General features: G+C 31.8%; 1 protein-coding gene across 3 annotated transcripts; it reads left to right on the top strand.

The window, feature by feature from the left end:
• Positions 1-999: 999 nt before the first annotated feature.
• LOC149417880 (uncharacterized) lies at positions 1,000-19,502 on the top strand. 3 transcript variants are annotated; one of them, XM_089639219.1, is made up of 3 exons: positions 1,000-1,083; positions 1,188-1,358; positions 17,066-19,502. In XM_089639219.1, exons 2-3 carry the CDS (start codon positions 1,308-1,310, stop codon positions 17,750-17,752), a joined length of 738 nt encoding a protein of 245 aa, XP_089495345.1. In that variant the 5' UTR covers positions 1,000-1,083; positions 1,188-1,307; the 3' UTR covers positions 17,753-19,502. The 3 variants fall into 3 exon arrangements, with proteins under 3 accessions (XP_089495345.1, XP_089495346.1, XP_089495344.1); XM_089639220.1 differs by lacking the exon at positions 1,188-1,358 and having other exon boundaries at positions 1,011-1,083; XM_089639218.1 differs by lacking the exons at positions 1,000-1,083; positions 1,188-1,358 and adding an exon at positions 16,481-16,638.
• The last annotated feature ends 1,467 nt before the right edge of the window (positions 19,503-20,969 follow it).

Below are 20,969 nucleotides of genomic sequence, written 5' to 3'. Positions count from 1 at the left end.
AGCATCCCCAAAGATGATAGTGAGGGAAAAAAATGTTTGGAGTATATTAATCAAAAAATGTTTTTCGTCAAAAAATCAAAGGAAAAACAATAAACGAGAGCAAACATGTTTTATCATTTTAAAATTTTAAATCCAATTATGAAGCTCATACACCTACAAATAGATTACATAAGTTTGGGAATATTGTAGACATGTTTAAAGATTCCGTATTAGTTATAAAACGAAATCTTTTTAATCGCTTTACCGAGATGTATGAATTCACGACTATGTAGTGAATATACTTTTATTGTTTATATTTCTATTTTTCTTTATACATATTTTGCTTTCCATAATCCACACTATTAATTTTAATTAACCTTAATTTAATCATAAATTATTATTTTTTTGTTAACTATGTACCTAACACTTGTTATGTATTGTTATATTGTATTACTAGTTACTTATCTTTGTAAAAGCCCATCAGGGCGTAAATAAATAATGTGAAAACTCATCATTTGAATAAAAATATCATGAATAGATATTTTTTTAGTAGATTTTTTAAAAAAAGTTAACAGTTAGCGGAGTTTTGTAATAAAATCTCCTGGGGGTAACATTTTTTTAAGTAAGTAGAAAGTAGGTAGATTGACCTTTTGTATATAGGTATATTTATAAAAAAACATGAAAATTTAGTTTCTGACCTCAAATTAAATGGTAACTCACTCTAATAATGTTGAATGAATGTTGGATAAGACACAATATTAAGAGTAATATATTCAGGATGCACTATAAGGGCCAGTTGTTTCGGAAAAACTGAACAATTGTTCAGATTCCCAAGTTCTATTCGAATGTAAGAAAATCTTCACGTCGATTTTATTCAAATACAAATTGGGTTGTTTCAACTCCGAAAAAGCTTCCGTTATATTTGAATAATCCGTTTCAGTGTTCCCCGCCGAATCGGGCAATTATTGCAGAGAATTCGATAGGAATTCATTTTTAGGCCGCAACACTCACAAGTTGTCTATGGAAAGCGGGCAAACGCCGCGTCTGTCAGATTTCTTTGCTCGTATGTTGTGCGTAATATTTTTTTACAAAATAAATAAAACAGTGAGTATAGTTTTTATTCGTATTCAGTTAATTTCGTATTTAGTAAAGTTAATATGGTAACATGCAATCGTATGATTTGTTCTATCTTTTTCTTGAATGGGAAGTTCTTCTTAAACATAACCTAAAAGCCACTGAAGAAAATGGTGCTCAAATGACACCAGAATCATGGAAACAGATAGGAAATCAATATAATGCCCATGGAAATTACAGTTAAACCAAACTAAATGACTGTCAAACATTTAAACGCTGTTTATAGAGATAAAACGTTGTGCGAGGTTGGTTACAATTGATATATACTTGATATTTCTAATGCTGTATTGAATTTCCACAACATTTTTAATAATTAACGCCCCATGAATAACTTTACTGAGAGCACCCTTAGTTTCTTGTTATAATCTGACATAATTCTTAATTTTGTGTGTTTTATTTATCATGTACCATGTATATTATATTATTAGTACATGTTTTAGCGTCATCACAGTCCAAGACATAAAAAAATACATATGTACTGGAGGAATGATATTATGACAAGTCTGTGTTTTGGATGGTGGCTGTTCCTATGCAGAAACCAAATTATGTGTCCAAATCAACTTTCCAATTAAACGTTCAAGGGAAACGAACAAAACGGTTTTCGTTAGCAAGAACCGTAGTATTATTTACTGTTAATTTGATATAAGTGGTATATTATTTTGATTTTCACTCTTAATGTATTATGGCAAATATACATTGCACCATCTACCCACATACAACTATATATAAAACATATTGTACGGATGTTACTTATAATTTACAACGTGGAAGTTTTTCCCCTATAAATGAGTTGCTGAGGGCAATTGAGACAGCTGAAATCAGAAAGGACCGCAAAGAATTCTGTGCTATTCAGTACAGAGTCAGACGGTTTGATCAAATCAGAGAGGTGACTATTGAACAGGGTTGCCAATGCTTATGTTCTAAAATACCCGCACAGAATGTTCAAAATCCCCGAATCGGGGAATGCAAAATGTCAAATTCCCCGCAAATTCCCCACAAGTTCCTTTAAAATTTCGCCTTCAAAATAATACAATATTTAATGGAAATTAGCATTTTTTATTGATTTATTTTATTTTATTTGGCAATTGACATGATTAACACATATTATTACATACATAAGAGTGTAAGATTAAAAAAAAAATAGGTGACAACCTATTAACTCAACTGATATATTTAAAAAAAAATTCAATAAATTGTATAGCTAGTAGAAAAAAAGGCAATATAATCATACAGTGTGACAAGTACGAGTAATTTAAACGAGACAAAAAATATTTATTTAAAAAAAATGATAAAATGGTAGTTTAGTGTTAAAACATAATTTTAAACAATTTTTAAAACATTATTTTGTTAATTTATATTGAAGGAAATCATTTAAAACAATGAAGTTAAATTATTTAGTAAGCAATTTACATTATTATAAGACTATTAATTAACAACATATTTAAAGGATTTTTAACAAGGTAAGCATTTATACAGTGATGTAAAATAATTATCTACTTTTAATCATTAATCACTGAATCATGCCATATATTTTTAGTTAATATTTTATTTGAAGGATTGAACTTCAAACTTCCTCCTTCTTTCTTAATACCTTCCCGGGTTGTCATCAATGCTACCACCGTATCTGTTTGTAGGCGATTTCTGTTTTTAAATTTTTCAGTACACTGAATTTTCTCTCAACGGAAGCGTTTAAAAATGGTAATACAAGTAATAAACATTTTTAAATTTGGGAACAAGTATCTTCCTGTATTGGTTTTTAGGCGAAACACTTTAGGCCAGTAAGTTTCAGCATCGTCGTCTGCATTTAGACCATGTAGGGAGAAATCCAGAATAGCGCCACTCATCATTCAGATTTTCTAAATGATTGAGAAACGGAAATCGTTGAAGTACAGGCAGCAATAAATTTATTTGAAATTGTTGAGCTTCAAACGGAATCACTATAGATATAAATGAAAATAAAGAATCGCTAAAATCGAATCGCTTGACAATGTCCATTGTCAATTCAATATAAAAAGCTTGGCATGTTTTGTAGAAATCTTGAATCGCTGAACGGGGTACATTATTATCATTTTTCAAGTTTTCCACGCTTTCTGTAGCATTTATTCCAACATATATCTGATATGAATCTACAAAATGTGCAGTTTTATTGAAGTCTCCCTTTAGAATATCGTCACATGATCTGACGTAATTGATCTTTAGGAAATTGGATGAAAGCGTTCTTAAAAGCTTTTCTATCTCAGGTTTAAGGGTTTGAAGTAGTGGTTTTTCTGACTGAAATAAGGTATTTGTTACAAGTGAAAGAACATACGACATGAATTCTAAATACACAATTGTAAATTGGTTGGTCATTGTGATGAGCATTTCTTCCGTAGTCTTTGATGGATCCGAAAAGACTGATTCGGTTAGGTAGGTAGGCTTTCAGTGGAATGTATTGTTCTATTACACGATCCACACAAGCCTTCAATGACAGCCATCGAGTTTGAACTGGTGCGAGAATTTTATGTATTTCCACTTGAAAGAACTCTTGAAACTCTTTGAACTTCTTTTGCCTTTGTGAGCTTCTGCTGAAGTGAGCTCTAATAGAACGTAAGAAATCTTCGACGTTTCTTGGCAATTTGAGGCAAGCTTTGGAAGATGACAGGTTTATCATGTGACATGAGCATTTTATTACGGAAATATGGGGTAAATCTTTTCTGAGAAGCGCAAATACAGAGCAGTGTTCACCTGCCATCACGTTTGTTGTATCTGAACTAAATCCAACAATGTTCTCCATTGGAATATTTTTCTTGAGCAACATTTCTTTTAAACACTCATATAGTCCAGTAGCTGTTCCCGAGGTTACTTCAATCATATCCAAAAATAATGTTTCTACCTTGTTGATTTCGTGATCGTACATAATAGCAGTAAAACAACATTGTTTTACAGAACTCTGGTCTGTAGTTTCATCCATTATGAGTGAAAAAAAGTTTCCTTTGGTACGTAATTTATCACAGATTTTTTCCATAAATGAAGTTCCTAAGACATTTTTCAAAACAGCTGTAGTTTTGGTTCGGTGAAAGTTGAGATTTTTAGCTATAAAGGAATCGGGGAAAATGTTTGTGCAGAGGGAACCCAATGTATCCATAAATGATAATGGTATATTGTGTTCACCTAGAGCACCGGCTAATTTGAACATTCTGTATCTCCGCACATTTTCTAGTGTGACGGTCTGATTTTATATGGCGAATTAGGTCACTTTTGTGTGGAATGATTGACACGGAACAAATAGAACACGATGCTAATTCATTTCCGTCTTTCAAATTGGGATCTTTTCCTATTCAACTTTTAAAATCCGGTTCTTTTAGCCACAGATTGTTAAATTTGTTGAGACGTTTTACCTTCTTTATTTTCTCTGACTCTTCAGATGGACCTGTAGAAGAACAGGGACTGGAAGTTGCGGATTCCAATACATCATTTTTGGATTTTCTTTTTCATTCACCCTTAAAAAATAGAAAATTGTTAGAAAATTTTTGCGAGAAAAAACGAAATGATATTACAATCTCACTTACATACCTACAATATCGTTAAACACGTAATAAATATAACGTACCTGCAAACTGCCTTGCTCCTTTGTAACTCACACTTTTTTAACCATTTATCCATTTTAAAAAAGACTTAAAAAAGTTATTACGTTATTACTTATTATAAAATAAAACTTTCCAACAACAAGTCATCAATTCATCAAAATAAGAAGATGTACGCAAGAAAATAATCCTTCCACCATAGAAGTTATGACTAAAAAAATTCATATGTCTTCAAGTTTGGGTCCCGAACTTCAGGAATCCCCCGACATTATCATGCTACAGTGCTACCATAAAAGAAAACTACGAAATCTTTCACCGAATGTACTTAATGTAATATTAATGGATAATCAAGAAATGCCCAGAATCCCCGCATTTTCCCCGCAAAAAGTTATTCCCCGCAAAATACCCAATTCTTGAAAAAGCTGAAAAATTCCCCGCAGTTTGGGGAATTACCCACAAATCGGCAACGCTGCTATTGAATATGGATAGAAACTATATTGAAGAAGCCACTGGGACTAGTATGACACTGTTGACTCGGGAAACACACACAGCTGTTGGGAGTGGGATGTTAATTACTACGAGAAACAACTATTTACTTCGGGGTAAAATAGGTTATTAATAGGTTATCAATATAGATTAGGTATTTGTTTAAAATGATGAAATCTTCCATTTATTATATTTACATTTTGACAAGGGGTGAAGACGCAATGTGTTAACCTATATTGAGTGTGAAAATTCAGTTATATGTTTTAAGTCAATCGATTATTATAAGATATTTATTTGTCTTATTGTAGTCTTTTATAGTAGGGGATTATTCAAGTCAAAGCTTGAAGCCGGTTTTGGTGGAGTCCATTATATAGATTTAGGCCTTTTGTGGTTTTTCGCCTTTTTTCATTTATTATTTATTGAAATTAGATATTCTAAAAGTAAAAGTAATCCTGTTTTGGGTACGAAAGATTCAAGTAGATTTCATTTGATAAATGATGACTGTGTAGGTGGCAATCGTTCCTAATAAATTATAGGCAAGCGTGGCATCTATTGGAAAAAATCTGCAAGCTGTGAGAACCATGGGACGAGATTTTATCTGGTTTTCAAAACTGGACAGCCGTTTACGTTTTGATTCGTCTGAAAAAAAAGAATAAATTACAAAATTTATAACTAAAATTAAATTTAAGGAGACAGACAAAATGCCACCGTGGTTCCAACATCGCGAGACGAACGCTTTCCTGATGCAATATTTATGAAGAAATCGATACACAAAACAACCTAATAGTTGCGTAATAAGGACCTACTCTTACAAATAATGTATTTAAAAAAACATGCTCTGCAGAAAGACAACAACACAATGAAAAAAATGGTCTCATTTAAAAGGCAACCATTGATGAAAGCAATTTGAAAAATTAGTAACATACAAGTGTGTAATCCTAAATAAATCATAAATAGTATGTGGTATTGATATTATAAACGACATAATGGTAATAAACGTTTTATGTTTGGCTGATTGTAGTATGACACAGGTTACGCCTATGCATTATACTGGCCGCCAGCATATACTGTCAGCGGTACCATAAGGTCTAGCACGGATGATTGATAAAGCCCCATGTCAATACGACATTGACTAAATTCGTGATTATAGTCAGTTAGTAATATTTGCGAGTACGGTTATCGATTGATAAGAAATTACAATCGGCGAAAGACATTAAAAGCCCGCCAAATCTAACGCGGCTTCTCGGCTGTCAGTTAAATTTCGGTTGACCGTTGAAATACGCCACTTTTTTAATGATGTCGTTATTTATGCAAAATTACTGGTTTATTTTTTAATTTATTTTTTATTTTTTATTCTAGATAAAAGAAAATTACATTTTTCACTTATTTAACTAGAAATAACATATATATTACACATAAATATATTACACACTGATATTATTCACTTTCATTGTTTTGTTGTTTGAGCATAAAACTGAGCAATTTTTTTTTAAATGTACCTATACTTTTTTCATTTTTAATTTCGTCTGGGAGGCAATTGTATATGTTGCTTCCCTCGTAACCAATGGATTGCTTGCCATAATGAGTATGTATGGTGTTTAAATGTATTTTATCGTGTTGCCGTGTAAAGTGTGTGTGTGTACTTGAGACGTTTTAATGAGTTCTGTATTTGTATGTATGAGTTTATTATTTATTTTGTAAATAAGAAGACATGTATTATATTCATATAATTTTTTTAATTTTAATAGTTTTGTTTCCATATATAATTTTTTTGTTGATGTTCTAGATTTGAAGTGAAATAGTTTTTTGATTACTTTGTTTTGTGTTACCTGTAGTATTAATGAACGAAGGCAGATTAACGAAGCTCGTAGGATGAAAGGCGTCATTTACGCGATCAATTAAATTCGTTCGAAATTCAGACACTTGTTTCGTATATCTCGTGTTTTGGAGACCTCTTTAACTAATTAACTCCATTTTTAGTGAAAACAAGTAAATACGGACTGCCAATGCATATTTAGGTCAGCATTTCAATTCAAATTGTCTAATTAATTAATATTTTAACGCAACTGTTGACTTTTGACGTTTCGGAACGTCAAATACCTCCAGTGTTGTCAGTACACATATCGATAACTTTACAATAACGGATCGACGTTGGATCTACCGATGATTTTGCTCGGATTTCTCTCGCCCGGTCGCACTATTGATAGTTAGACGGATATTGGTAATACAAATCGACGATGAAAATACGCAGGCAATACAGGCTCATATGTCTATGAATTAACGTCAGATGGGTAAGTTAAAGATGAAAATATGAATAAATTGACAATGTCGAATTAAAATAATAACATGAAAATACGCTTGTACTTTTTGACACTAAAAGGGAATAAATTAGTTCATGAGTTATTTAGTTTTTTTAAGTTAACAAATTTTGTTCTTCTAAGTTTAAACGGAATCCATTGATCGCGTCTATAACTTCCATTTATTTCAATTCTAATAGCTTAGTAAGTTCACCTCCAGTTATTTTCCACGATGGCCGTATATTATCGAAAGAGTCGTGCATATTGACGGCTTATCTGACACCTTGGAGGCCTCGTATTTTGACCTTGCTCGCGAACATCGCTAACTGACCATAGATGACCGATTTCGTCAATATCGTATTGACATAGGGCTTTATGGATCGGTATAAAATCATCGGTAGTTACGCCTACAGATCCGACATTGTAAATTTATCGATTTCACTGTGGTAGACCCCTTGTATCGCCCAAGGTTCCTAGAACTCTACGAACCTTTGGTATCGCCCAGAAATGTTGGCGGGTGTAGTGTCACAACCGCCCTATGAAATTTAAACACGCATGTTTTTAATAAAGATTTAGCTAATTTCATGCGACATTCGGATTTTGGCCGATCTTTAAGATCTAAAAGAACTTACCAATGAAGTCGTACATCTGAAGTTTGTTGATGACGATCACGGCTTGACTGTATTCGCTCGTAAGCATTTCTGCCATCACCACATATGACGAAAATAGTAAGACACTATGGAGACACCAGTTGACCAAATCAAATCGTGACAAAGGATCCTAGAAGCAGACTGTATCTTACAGGTATGTAACTAATTTAAATTTCTTTGGCATAAAGTAGAAATATTGTATCTCCGTAAATCTTAATTTAATTTTCTTTTAATGTTGATTTTTGTTAATTGTTGTTCCAGTAGAATGACGATCGTATCGAGGCCCTAGAGTCAAGGAGCCAAGGAGCAATAGTAATATTAAATAACACACGTAACGTATTCAAATTGATGAACTTGTCTTAACATGAAATATGGGTGTCATTTCGACGAGCTGCATGGATAAAGCTTACTGATGTAAAATGTTGATAATTAATTAAAAATCTAGTCAGATTTTGCGTATTCCTGTTAAAAACGGGACTGCAGGCCTTTAATGAATGAATTGACAGGATTCCTAAAAAAACTGTCGGTAAAACACGAATATGTTATGGCGATGTCGGAACAAGACGTGTTCATAAAAATACTAATATTTTCCCATTTCATTATATAATAACAGATAAGCGCAGCTGCATGAAAACGTTTTCCGATATAAAGGATTTTCCAATAAGAGGTGTTATTTTGAATAGCCCGCTATTTCGGTAGATGTTACTTTTGAAGCTGTCATTTTTTGACATTTGACAAGTAGAAACTACGCCATTAATAAAAATGGACGATACACGCTTCAACACACATTGATATTATTAAAATTCACATGGTGAAAATTTGGAAGAGGCGGTTCGTAAAACTCGAACATTTTTGGGTCGTCGTGAAGCACCTTGTCGTACCGCAATACAGAAATTGGCGGAAAAATTCGAGTTGTTGGGACAATTTAGTGATGTGAAGAATAAAACCCGTGCATGTCGCTCAAGAACAGCCGAGAATATTGCTGCTGTAGCCCAAAGTGTTGAAGAAAACCCAGGTTTGTCCATTCCTCGTCCTTCTTTGGAATTAGGCATTCCACAAACGTCATTACACCGTATTTTGCATAAAAATTTGTGTCTTAAGACTTATAAAGTTCAGTTAACACAAGAACTCAACGCGGCCGATCATCAACAACACCTCTAAAATAAAATAACACCTCTTATTGGAAAACCCTGTATTATGAAACAACTAACAGTTTTTTCGAAATCGAATGCTATCACGATTTTAGTAAACCACGTGACCATATTTGTCACGATGAGGGTTCGAGAAAGCTTTATATACACTCTGACATCAGTGAATCAGTCGTAGTTTGACTACCGAAGCGCGTACATCGAAATAACCAGAGCATGCGCAGAAAAGTAAAGTTCACTAGAGTAAGGCAAAGGTTTGCAGCGCTGAGCATTTGGAATACTTCCGCGGTACTCACATTAAAAAAAACTGTTTGTTGTGTTGTCAGATTGGCAGCAATGCTATCATGCGAGATTACTGTCACGTACCAGACAAATATCAATTTTTAAAACTCCAAGATAAAAAAATAATTCAAATTACTTACAAAAAAATATTCTCCTGTAAGGACGTCAACTATTCCACTCCAAACTGTTAAAGTGATGAAAAAACAGTTGACTGTTATCAGAAGTAACTAAAATATAAAATTATTTTTTAATGATAAACTAATGTTTATAAGACAAGGTTTTTTTATATATAGCAAAAAGGATTATACCTAAGCAATAATTAGTCACCTGAAATACGAATTAAAAATATATTGTATTGACCTATATAACCTATTTGAATTGAACCCAATTGAAAAAGGTTATATAGGTCAAATAATATTTGACAAGTCAAAATATTTCAACAAAAAATGTAGATATCAAATGTTTTGATGCCACCTAGTGGGAAATTCAGCACTTACAAAGCCTTTCCCGCAAGAATATAGTCGGTTGATTACAGGTGAAAAAAATATAATCAGAAGTAATTGTTGATTAAAGCACAAGTACATATTGAAGTGTTTGACGTGTTGGGAAAAAGCCGACGTAGCTCAGTGGTCCAGAGCACCTGACCGGACATCAGAAGGTGCGGGTTCAATTCCCGTCGGCGGCATTTATTTCTACTGCGGATATATTTTCAATTTTTATGGATATTTCAGGTGACTTTTAATAATTTGTAAAATCTAACACGTTCAGGTGTACACACTTTGAATATTTCACTAGTTTTTGAAAAAAAAGTATTTTAATATATTTTAAAAAGCTATTCTTACCTGTATCCCATAAGTGTTGTTAATGATACCAACATTATCTGCAAGCTTATCATAAACAGACATCAACTTTAGGATACCAACTTCAAAATTTTGACTAAAATTTTCGCTAGGTTTGTCGCCAGTTTTCTGTTGTCCGTTTTTATTGAAACGTTTAGTATGGTAATCCATGTTAATGTCACCTTCATTGCATAAAGCTGGCGTAACCAAGTCAATTATTTGATTAGTGAGTATTTTGAAACGATTAACTATGATCCAGACGTCAAACAGGTATTGAAATATTATCATATCTTCGGCCACAACCAAAATGTAACGGACATATACGCGACAGTCGATTTTCATGAAATGCGCGCGATGTACAACAAAATTGCAAACCCCCATATACGTTAAGAAAATTGCATTAAAAACAAAAATTACTTTTAATCTGTTTCTCGTTTTTTTGTACCAGGATGCAGGAATTCTCAATATGTCATCCAAATAAAGAATATTTTGAATAAGTGTGAAATTTGTTCGAGGATTTTTGAATGCCGAGGATAAAATCGATATTGCATTAATTATTGCCAAAATGATAAAAACTGCGAAGGATGAGATAGCCATGGTTTTTGTAATACCCTCTTCATTTTTTTCCATTGATTCGTAGTAAAACAAACAAACGATCACAATCCAATAAATCAAAGGGTATATTTTAGCTCTGCTTTTTAGCGTTGTAATTCTGTTTCCTTCAAACGAAATCCTTTGAAGACCAAATACGAAAAATATTTCGTGAAAACTTTTGAAAATGTGGGTAATATCCAATTTGCTTGAATTTACAGAAATCATCCTGGATGTTTCTAAGTTATTCAACTTTTCCTGTAAATTTATGACTGAAACGCGTTCGAATCCCATTTTATTGTGAATGTTTCGCGTTCAATTGAACTATGTAAAATAAAATTTTCAATTACTTACTTCATGTAATTGAAATTAATTACTTACATTGTAAGTAATTAATTTCAATTACATGAATTCATTTCGCGCTTTCATCATATTAATACATATTTAAATGTACCACATCAATTAGGTATCTGATTATTTTATTTGCAGCTTACTAAAATAAGAATTTTGTAAATTGTACTTTAAAATGATAGTACTAATAGATTTCAACGATTCATCAAAATAAACAAACTTTGTAATTAATCAAAATTGTCAACATGTTTCAAAACCATTTTTTTGCTATTATTGTAGAAGAAACAGGTGTTATTATGATAATTTTTGTATGATAATTATTGAAGCACTTTTTAGATTGCATGATGTTGATCGACAACAAAATTTCTAACTAAAAACTTGATCAACTTTGTGGAAAGAAAGTTGACACTTGTCAATATGCTTCAAGTGTCGAGATGTTGATGTGTTGATCAACTAATATCGAAACGTCTGTACCCGCGAATGGTTCCTATTTTAGACGCCGAGGCGCTAGCAGTAACAAATGTCAAATATCGTCATATATTTGACATTTTTTACCGTCTATTTAACGCCTTTAGGTGATTAATTACTTACTTGCATCTCACAAAAAAATATTTATGATGATTGTGAATAGTGATGCAAATAGTAATGACTACCACAACACGAGCATTAGCCTAGTGTGATAGTCAAAAGAAAATGTACTGTATCGTCGTGTAAATATTTATTAAATAAAAAAAAAATATATGTATACGTATATTTATAAAAAAAATAAAAACAACAGTTTTGTTTACAATAGCAAGTGTCTCAGTTCTTAGTATCTTGACTCTTATAATGACAAGGGATGAATGAACGACCTGTGATGTTTTCAGTATTATTTATACCCGACCCAAGGGGTAGGAACGTATTTACTAATTACAATGGCAATAATCTGCCGTTCGCCACATTAGTTATATTCACAAACCAATGGTATTTATTTTAAATATAAGTGATAAAGTTAATTATAGATTTGAACTGCAATTTTTTTGGAGTACTTTTTATTTGTTGGTTAGTGCATTTACAAGAATATTTTAATAAAATATAAAATTATTTAATATATATTTAATGTAATACCTACCTAAGTAACAAAATATTTCAGAAAAACATATTTGACAACTTGCATAGCTTACAATGCTAACACGTGTATATTATTTATATCTGTTTTTTTAGTAGGTTAGGTATGGTAGACAGGTAGACGTCGTCGTTCACCTGATAAATGACCACCATTCAGGTTTGATTTTCTTTTAAACGAAATAATCTTATTGTTTTGATAACCAGGTCTGTATAGCCCGGTACTTCCCAACCTTCCTCTTTATCGTGTTCTTTTTTCCCCATTCCACTTAAGAGATTCTGCCTCACAATACACCCAAAAGGAGATATCATATTCTCACTGGCTCCGGAAATTTGGGGACAGTGAATTAGTTAGCTTGTGAAAATATTATTTTTTTTTTTACTCCAATTTTTTTGACTGAGTATTGAACCTTCCTACCCAGGAGATGGAGTTTACAACTCTATCAACCTCGCAAAATGCCGATCGAGTAGGACCGACATTTATTTTGTATATTAACTGCTATAATGTTCCAATTTCAGAGAAATGCTTATATTTCCGCGTATGTTTGTGTGATTGCCGCCACTTGATAGAATGCATTGTCACCAACCTGCCGAGTTTCAGCTCGATCGGATGTCGGAAATGGGTTTATTTCAGCTTCCAAGATTTAATTCATTCATTCATTCCAGAAAACCAAAAGAAAATTTAAAAAAGATTAACTAATAGATCAAGTTTGGACGTGAGGTTCGTTCAGACATGTATATACCTATCTTATATTTATTTTATTATTTTAGCCTAGGTGAAAAAGTTTTTACAAAAAATTTCAATAATGTTTTAATGTATGTAGGTAGGAAATTTATAATTCAAGCCCGCATTTTTTTATTTTTTTTATTTTATTTAAAAATACATTTCTTTTATATAAAAACATAAATACTTTATACTAAAAAAACTAATTACAATAAAAATGTTTTCTTTTTAATGTAACTACCCAATTCAATACAGAAAAACATTTCAGTGGTCTCGTGTTTGAGTTGGGGAGTGGTGCCGTTACAATAATATTGGGTAAAGAAAAGAAAGAAAGTTTTTATTTATAAAGTAAGAAATAAACAAAATGTATTTAGCATGATAACAAAAGTATAGATAATGAAAATAGACTACAATAGCAGTTACTAAATTAGATACACAGTAAATGTAAATAAATTTAAGAATATATTTATTTACATTTAACATTAATTTAAGAATAAAAGTTAAATAAAAATAATATTATTACATTTCGATTAATAAGTAGGTAGTAGGTGGTATAAGTACAGGGAGCTATTTTATTCATTTGGAGTAAACGGAGCTGATAATATTGCAAGCGAAGGTACATAATAAATTGCATTGTATTGATGACGTCATTATCTAGATATTACAGTAGGTAAATCCCACTTCGAGTGAATTATGAATAAAGATAAGAGGAGTATAAAGTGAACTTATTAGGTATTACTACCGAGCTACTATAAAATCAAAATTGCTCTCATTAAAATACTTTGAAGGTGTTAATACTGCGTGAGTAATCGACTACCAAAAAACAAACATTGGCTTAGTTTTTCAGTCGTAGTTTTCATAGTTAATAATTAATTGTTCACTTCTTTCTTAATTGCCAAAAACGTAGGGTAAGTTCACAGGCTGAAAGGAGTATGAATGGAAAAAGATCCGCTAGAGGAAACGTGGGAAGTATCTGACTATATCAGATATGGTCACCAATTAAGTTCATCTCAAGCTAGACAACAGGCCAAAAAACGAAACTATTAATCCCAGTGTGTTAATGTTTTTTTAGGTGAATACCGAACGAGATTCCCAAATGCTCTCAACCTTTGAGAGCAAGTGAGACTATGGCATCCGATATTGGGGTATGTTGTGAGGCTGTAGGTAGTAGGTGAGGGAAAGAGATGGGAGGAGGAAGGTGGGGAAGAACTAGGATGTTCAAATCTGGTCACATTCAAGTCCTGAGGTTAGGCAAAGTTTCGATTCTAAATGGTGGTCTTTCACAAGGGTGTTACCGAGTGTCTTTTCCATTTTGGAATGTGCCGCAAGTATGTTAGCTCCACACAGGAGGTCATCTTTGGCGATGCTATGTGCAGGGTCTTTCTATATAAGGAAAGGAAGGAGAGGAGTTTCTGGGAAGGAAAAGGTATGGGGGGTGGGTAGAAATCTTTCAGTGGAGCCAGGAGTAACGGATGTATGATCCATGGCTACACCGAGTCGAGAGAGTCATGCTGAAGAGGTCAAAGGATCTCCCTATTCGGCCCGCCACGCAGTAAACGCATCCATCAAAGATCTAGAAAAACAAATCAAAGATCTAGACATACCTCACACCTTCCTAGTCACCAAACGTAGGGAACCACTTAGGGCACATAATATAGTATTTCAAATTAATAAAATTGTGAAAAGAATTACTAATTTTCGTTTTTATGTCTAAAAAAAATATTTCTTAAAGCCTTATTTTGAATTTTTGAATTATGCTGGATGTTTTAATACATATCTGAAACAGCGTTATAGAGTGTGTAGGCAATACAGTTAAGTGATTTTATTCCATATATATATCTTATAGTTATAACTAGATACTGGTAGTACACTACTTATAATTATATCACATTTACCAAAAAAGTTATATAATTAATTTTTATTTTCTCAGTGCAATGCACTTACTACAGCACATAATACATGCATATTCATAATAATACATAATTTGACGGCCGGCATAGTCCAGTGGTAACGCATTGGACTGCCATTCCGAAGGTCGCGGGTTCGAACCCGGCGTGCGCAAATAAATTTTATTTGATTTATTTGTGTTATTTCACAATTAATTAATTAAAATAATATATAGTATATTTGCGGCACGTTCCAGAGTGGAAGATACTACCAGTATCGCCCTGGTGTAAGACCACCATTCAGAATTGAAACGTTGCTCCAAATGGCTTTAGCCGTGCTTAGTGACTAGATCTGAATAGCCAGGTACTTCCCCACCTTCCTCTTTCCCTTCCCCACTTACCTTCAGCCTCACAACATCCCCCAATTGGGGATGCCATAGTCTCACTGGCTCCAGACGGGAGCAGTTGGGACTCTTGTGAGGTATTCACTATAAAATATATATATATATATATAATATTATTAATTATTGATAAAAAAAATACAATAACGTACTCTACACTCATCTTCCAACTCCAAACAACGAGCTAAAGCTACCGTGGAGTAGTATTAAATTCTCATTATATATAGTAAAAATTTTAATGGAAATAAATTAGTTTCTGACACACGCTATTTTATCAAAATAATCTAATAATTATTAAATAAAAATAATTTCATTTTAAAATAAAACATAATTTTATTGTGTTAGTTCATCAAAGTTTTTTGTGTATAAAATACAACAATTACCTAATTTATGATAAATATATAAATTTTATGTAATTATTTTTAAAATAAACGTTTAAAATAATAGTAACTAAATAATCACCGCTCCTTCTTGTATTTTGGTCTATGAAAACTTATTTGTCTATTCTGATATTTATTAATTTTCATTATACGTTTACCAAGACGAAGAAACTATCAATGCAAAGTAATAGAAAGCGATTTATTAAACTAAAATGACGCCATAAAGGGAATTTGAGATTATTGAAGAAGAGATATATAATGTTTGTAAGATATTTATTAATACTGTTTCTTTAAAATATTTCATGACCGAGCTCAATATTTATTTGAGTACATGAAGTATTTCATTTTGAAATGCAAAAAAATCATGTACGGTTTTCAGTTAAAATAGCATTTATCTTATTTGATTGAAGGTACTTGAAATCCATTGAACTGGCAATCTGTTATAAGTGGATAGTCATAAGGTTTTTTTTAAAATATAATTTTTATAATTATCATTTGTACAATCCCCATTGGATGCTTGTACGTATTGCATAATAATTAGTTTTTAAGGCTGTCATATTTCTACAAATAACAAGGCTGATGTCATTCAATTCAATACGTATAACATCCACAACTTATATACATATTATTATTACTAGAGTAATTAGTTATATTGTTTCCATCCTTGGGTCGGGTATAAAAAGTCCTGAGAATGTCACAGCGCATTCATTCGATCTGTTGCATTGCAAGAGTCAAGACACCGTTACTATTGTTAATAGCTGTTATAGTTATTAATATATACAAACTACATTCTGCATCACTCCTCACAGTCACAATGAAAATGGTAAGTCATGCATTTAATTGACAGTAAATTTAATTCAAATATGTTTATCTGATTTTATCCACCTTTTTCTAAAGTCACCACCCCATTTTTTTTTACATAGATAGTCCTCCGTGATATTTATTTATTTAAAAATCTCTCTGTTTGAAAATATTTAAAAAAGATTCCATTGCTTTCAAAATAACACCCTTTTAAAAACAGAATTACTCTCTCATTTAAATCATCTGATATATTTTTTTGACCAATTTTTTTTGCTTTCGAATTACTTGACTGAATTATGTTTATTCGTAGTTGCTATTGAAATATAAAAATAAACGAAGGAAAACTTGAGAAAAACCTTCCTCAAATCCAATAAATTCTTTTTTAATATTATGAAACATTTCTTTTAATGTAACAAATTTAATAATACTCACATATTTATTTATTTCAGAATCATAATCTCGCCGTAATTGCTCTCCTCATATCCGTTGAAGCATTCCCTGCCAAATCCCCGGAGTCATCTGATCTCTCCTCACAACGAAACGATACCTTGGAACCGCAAGCCCCAGCAGTGGACTTCCTGTCTCCCCTGGCCAGAGACTTTTATGTAGTTCCTGAAAGCCGCAGGGAATCCCGTTCCCCACATTTGAAGTCTAAAATCAGTGGTCAGCAGTACCAACCACAAGTACAACAGCCACAACCACAATACTATCAGCCGCAAGTACAATATCAGCAGCCTCAACCACAACCACAATACCACCAGCCGCAAGTACAATACCAGCAGCCACAACCACAATACCACCAGCCGCAAGTACAATACCAGCAGCCACAACCACAATCTTACCAGATACAAGTTCAAATTAAGAAGTCACAACCACAATACCAACAGCCGCAAGTACAATACCATCAGCCGCAAGTACAATACCAGAAGCCACAACCACAATACCACCAGCCACAAGTACAATACCAGAAGCCACAACCACAATATTACCAGCCACAACCACAACACTATCAGCCACAACCACAACAGTACCAACCACAACAACAAAACTACAAGCCAGTGAAACAGTACGAAATAACAGTGTACAAGTCAGCGCAACAGCATCAAGGCGGTAAAGGACACAAAGGCCACTATTAGCTACAAACAAAATATGAATGTTTACGTAGTTATACATTATCTTTAGGACTGCAAGTGAAATTTTTGCTTGTGTTAGGACTAAGTCGTCAAAGATATTCTGACATCATTTTCGACCTTCAAACGTACTCTTTATTTCCCTGTAATATAAATTAATTTATTTTTTCGTTCATGAATCTTAAGTTAGCTCACATCACCGTATGTTCTATTAATTTAAAAACATAAATATGTCATTATTTGGTAAACATATCATTAAAATTTAATAACATGCATTCAATATTGCAATTTAGATGAGGTCAATAAATCGTACACACTTACTAATCATTGTGGCAGACACATTTTCGTGATTCTTAAAATTAAACATATATCAATCGCAGTAATTTCCTAGACGGCCTGTTATAATATTTGGCTAATTTATATAGAGCGCTGGCGTATAGTAATTATAATATTTGGATAACTTTTGTAGCGCTGTTTTTGTAAAAAATCACGTCAAGGGCGCTGTACAAATATATTGTATACATCTACAATGATCTTTCTTATCACTAACTATAGACAGTCAAACTATTATCAACTTATTATGAACCTATTTCATCCACCGGTTCGTTGATCAATAATATAAAACTATATGTACAATTAGTAAATCCTTAGATTGCCGTGTGCTTGGTTATTTCCTTGTGCGAAAGATAATTTGTTTTGCATTTACCGTGGATTTAATTGATTGTCGTGATTCGGTCATCATCCATATCTTAATTTTATGCATAACAAAGTTTTTTATATTTACATGTGTATAATTTAATATTTTATGCATAAAAATAAACACATTCAAATATATAAAATAGTTTGTTTAGGCGTCAATTTTTTTTACTAATTTAACATATCTCTTATACGTGTGTCTATGTTACACTATAGTATTATACGCATTAGTGCTTGCATTTTTTAAATTTTGTCTTTATTGCAGAATTTTTTTTTACCTGAACACTATGTAATTGATGAGTGGTATTATAATTGGTTCGTATGTTATCTGACACATTTCTTTGTTTACTTTATTTCTGATTCTGCCAAGAAATTACACATTTAAAAAATTGCTTACTCTAAATTTTTGGAGACGTTCAGCATTTAGTCTACAATGACACCTAGATTTTTCATTTCTCCCAATTTTTATGATTTCTTAATTAATGTAAACTAAATTTCTTAATTGAATTCTCGTCTATGTTTTTTCTTACATTTATTTTGTCATGTATTATAAGTATTTTTACTTTATCATGTATGCAGAGTATAAATAATATTGGGCTTAATGCCGATCCTTGCGGTACGCGTGGGGTATTTTTAATCGCATTTGATACATTGTTACTTATTTTTGTTGTTTGCTGTCTATTGATTACATAATTTTTAAGCCCTTCCAATTATTTTAATTTTCCTATATTTATTTATGTTTTCTATAAGTCTTTTCTATAAATTGTTTCAACAGCTCTCTGAAAATCTAAAAACACGGCAACAATACACAATTGTTATCAATATCTTCCTTCCTTTACTAAAATTACTAAATTATCTAATTACTTAATTTAACATTGTTTCGCATGAATTGTTAACAGATAATATAACAGAGTATTCTTCAGGTTGAGATTTAATTATTTATCTTGCAAAATATTGCTGGATTTTCCCTATCATCCAATTAATGGCCAATTAAATATTCTCTGAGAAACAACAATAATTACTTTCGAGTCTGTAGATAATGAAAACGTCGCAGCTCCATAAATTTAATAAGTACCTAATTATTATTGTAGTTTTTGTTGTTGTTTTATACCTACTTTATAGTAGTTATGCTTCTCAATCACGTATTAATTTGATAATATAATTGATACCTACTGTCTGTGGAATGTGTGGAACTGTACTAATCTCCACAAATACCGGAATAAATTATATTTCTCTACTCATGGTTTTTAATTAGATAAGTTACTTACGCCATAATACAATCCTTACAAATACATATTATTATTATTTTAACATGTAACAATTTTCTATGAGCATGGATTATAATTTTTCTGAATTGTTTATATGATTTTATTAAATATATATTGGGTACGCTGAAGAAATAAAAACTTTACAGCGAAAATATATTTTTTTCATCAAAATATCACCTACACGGAGAAAAATGATTACGACTTTTTATTAGGAGACTGTTAAAAATGTGACTGCGGGACCATTCCATATCACACAGGTATTGATGGCCTTGTCTGAATAAATTTAATGGATGAGATGCGAGAGTGTTATTATTTTGAAGAACACGTGTTCCAACTTCCTCATTACATATTTGTGCTTTTTTTTAAAAAAAATATTTAGTTAAATGGTTATTACAATTATTAGGACTGTTTAGAACACCGAGCTATGCATAGAAGAAATCAAAATAAATATAAAAAGATTATAATTTAATAGAAAATAAGAAGAAATATAGAAGAAAATAGAAGAAATTTAAAAAGTATATAATTTAAAAGAAAATAAGAAGTAAAGAATTTGAGAGAATATAAGTTGTATACACATATAGATGTGAGTATACTATATATAGTTACAAATTCAATTTACGAAATCAATGTTACTACGATATATTTACTTGTAAGTAATAGTTTGTTATGAAATTTGTCAAATCGTTCGTTATAGGCCTTCAGTCACTTTTCAACAGGAAGACGAATAATTATTATTCGCTATTTATTAATAATATGTGAATAGACATAATATAATAAATACTACATGATAATACATCTATAAATAATAATAACATGACTAATGTGTCATAAAACTACCGTTATTCCACTTACCCCTTACTAATACACATTTATGAAATTTTAACTACTAATAATCAACCATTTACAGTACATTAATGGTTGTTTACTAGACATTTATTAGTAAAGCCCTGGATTGTAGGTTTTGAAGAGCACATCGAATTATTTGTCATTTATTTTATTATTCAGATAGCGGGTTGCTTTTGCCACGGGTGAATACGGGTACAAATTTGCACGCCCGAAAATATAAAATATTGTTTATTTATTTTTCGGGATAACTTTATTGAGTAAAACCTCAAATTGTAATATTTAAATATTGAAGACAATATTAGTGATTTCTAAACGAAAATCTGAAACAGAAAAATCAGAAAAGGAAACGGTCACTTGTTCGAGTCCCAGATGTGACCGTTTCCTTTTCTGATTTTTCTGTTTCAGATTTTCGT

Source organism: Hesperophylax consimilis, chromosome 14 (genome assembly GCF_061612785.1).
Source record: "Hesperophylax consimilis isolate HC1 chromosome 14, BYU_Hcon_1.0, whole genome shotgun sequence".
In the NCBI taxonomy this organism is placed as follows: domain Eukaryota; kingdom Metazoa; phylum Arthropoda; class Insecta; order Trichoptera; family Limnephilidae; genus Hesperophylax; species Hesperophylax consimilis.
The sequence above is the reverse complement of the archived record's forward strand: the minus strand, read 5'-3'. Positions and strand labels throughout refer to the sequence as shown.

Excerpts from the sequence above, each read along its gene's own strand:
- LOC149417880 (XM_089639218.1), top strand. The coding sequence starts at position 16,507 with ATGTCACAGCGCATTCATTCGATCTGTTGCATTGCAAGAGTCAAGACA. Across the intron at positions 16,639-17,065 it reads TCACAGTCACAATGAAAATG|AATCATAATCTCGCCGTAAT; the intron begins GTAAGTCATGCA and ends TATTTATTTCAG.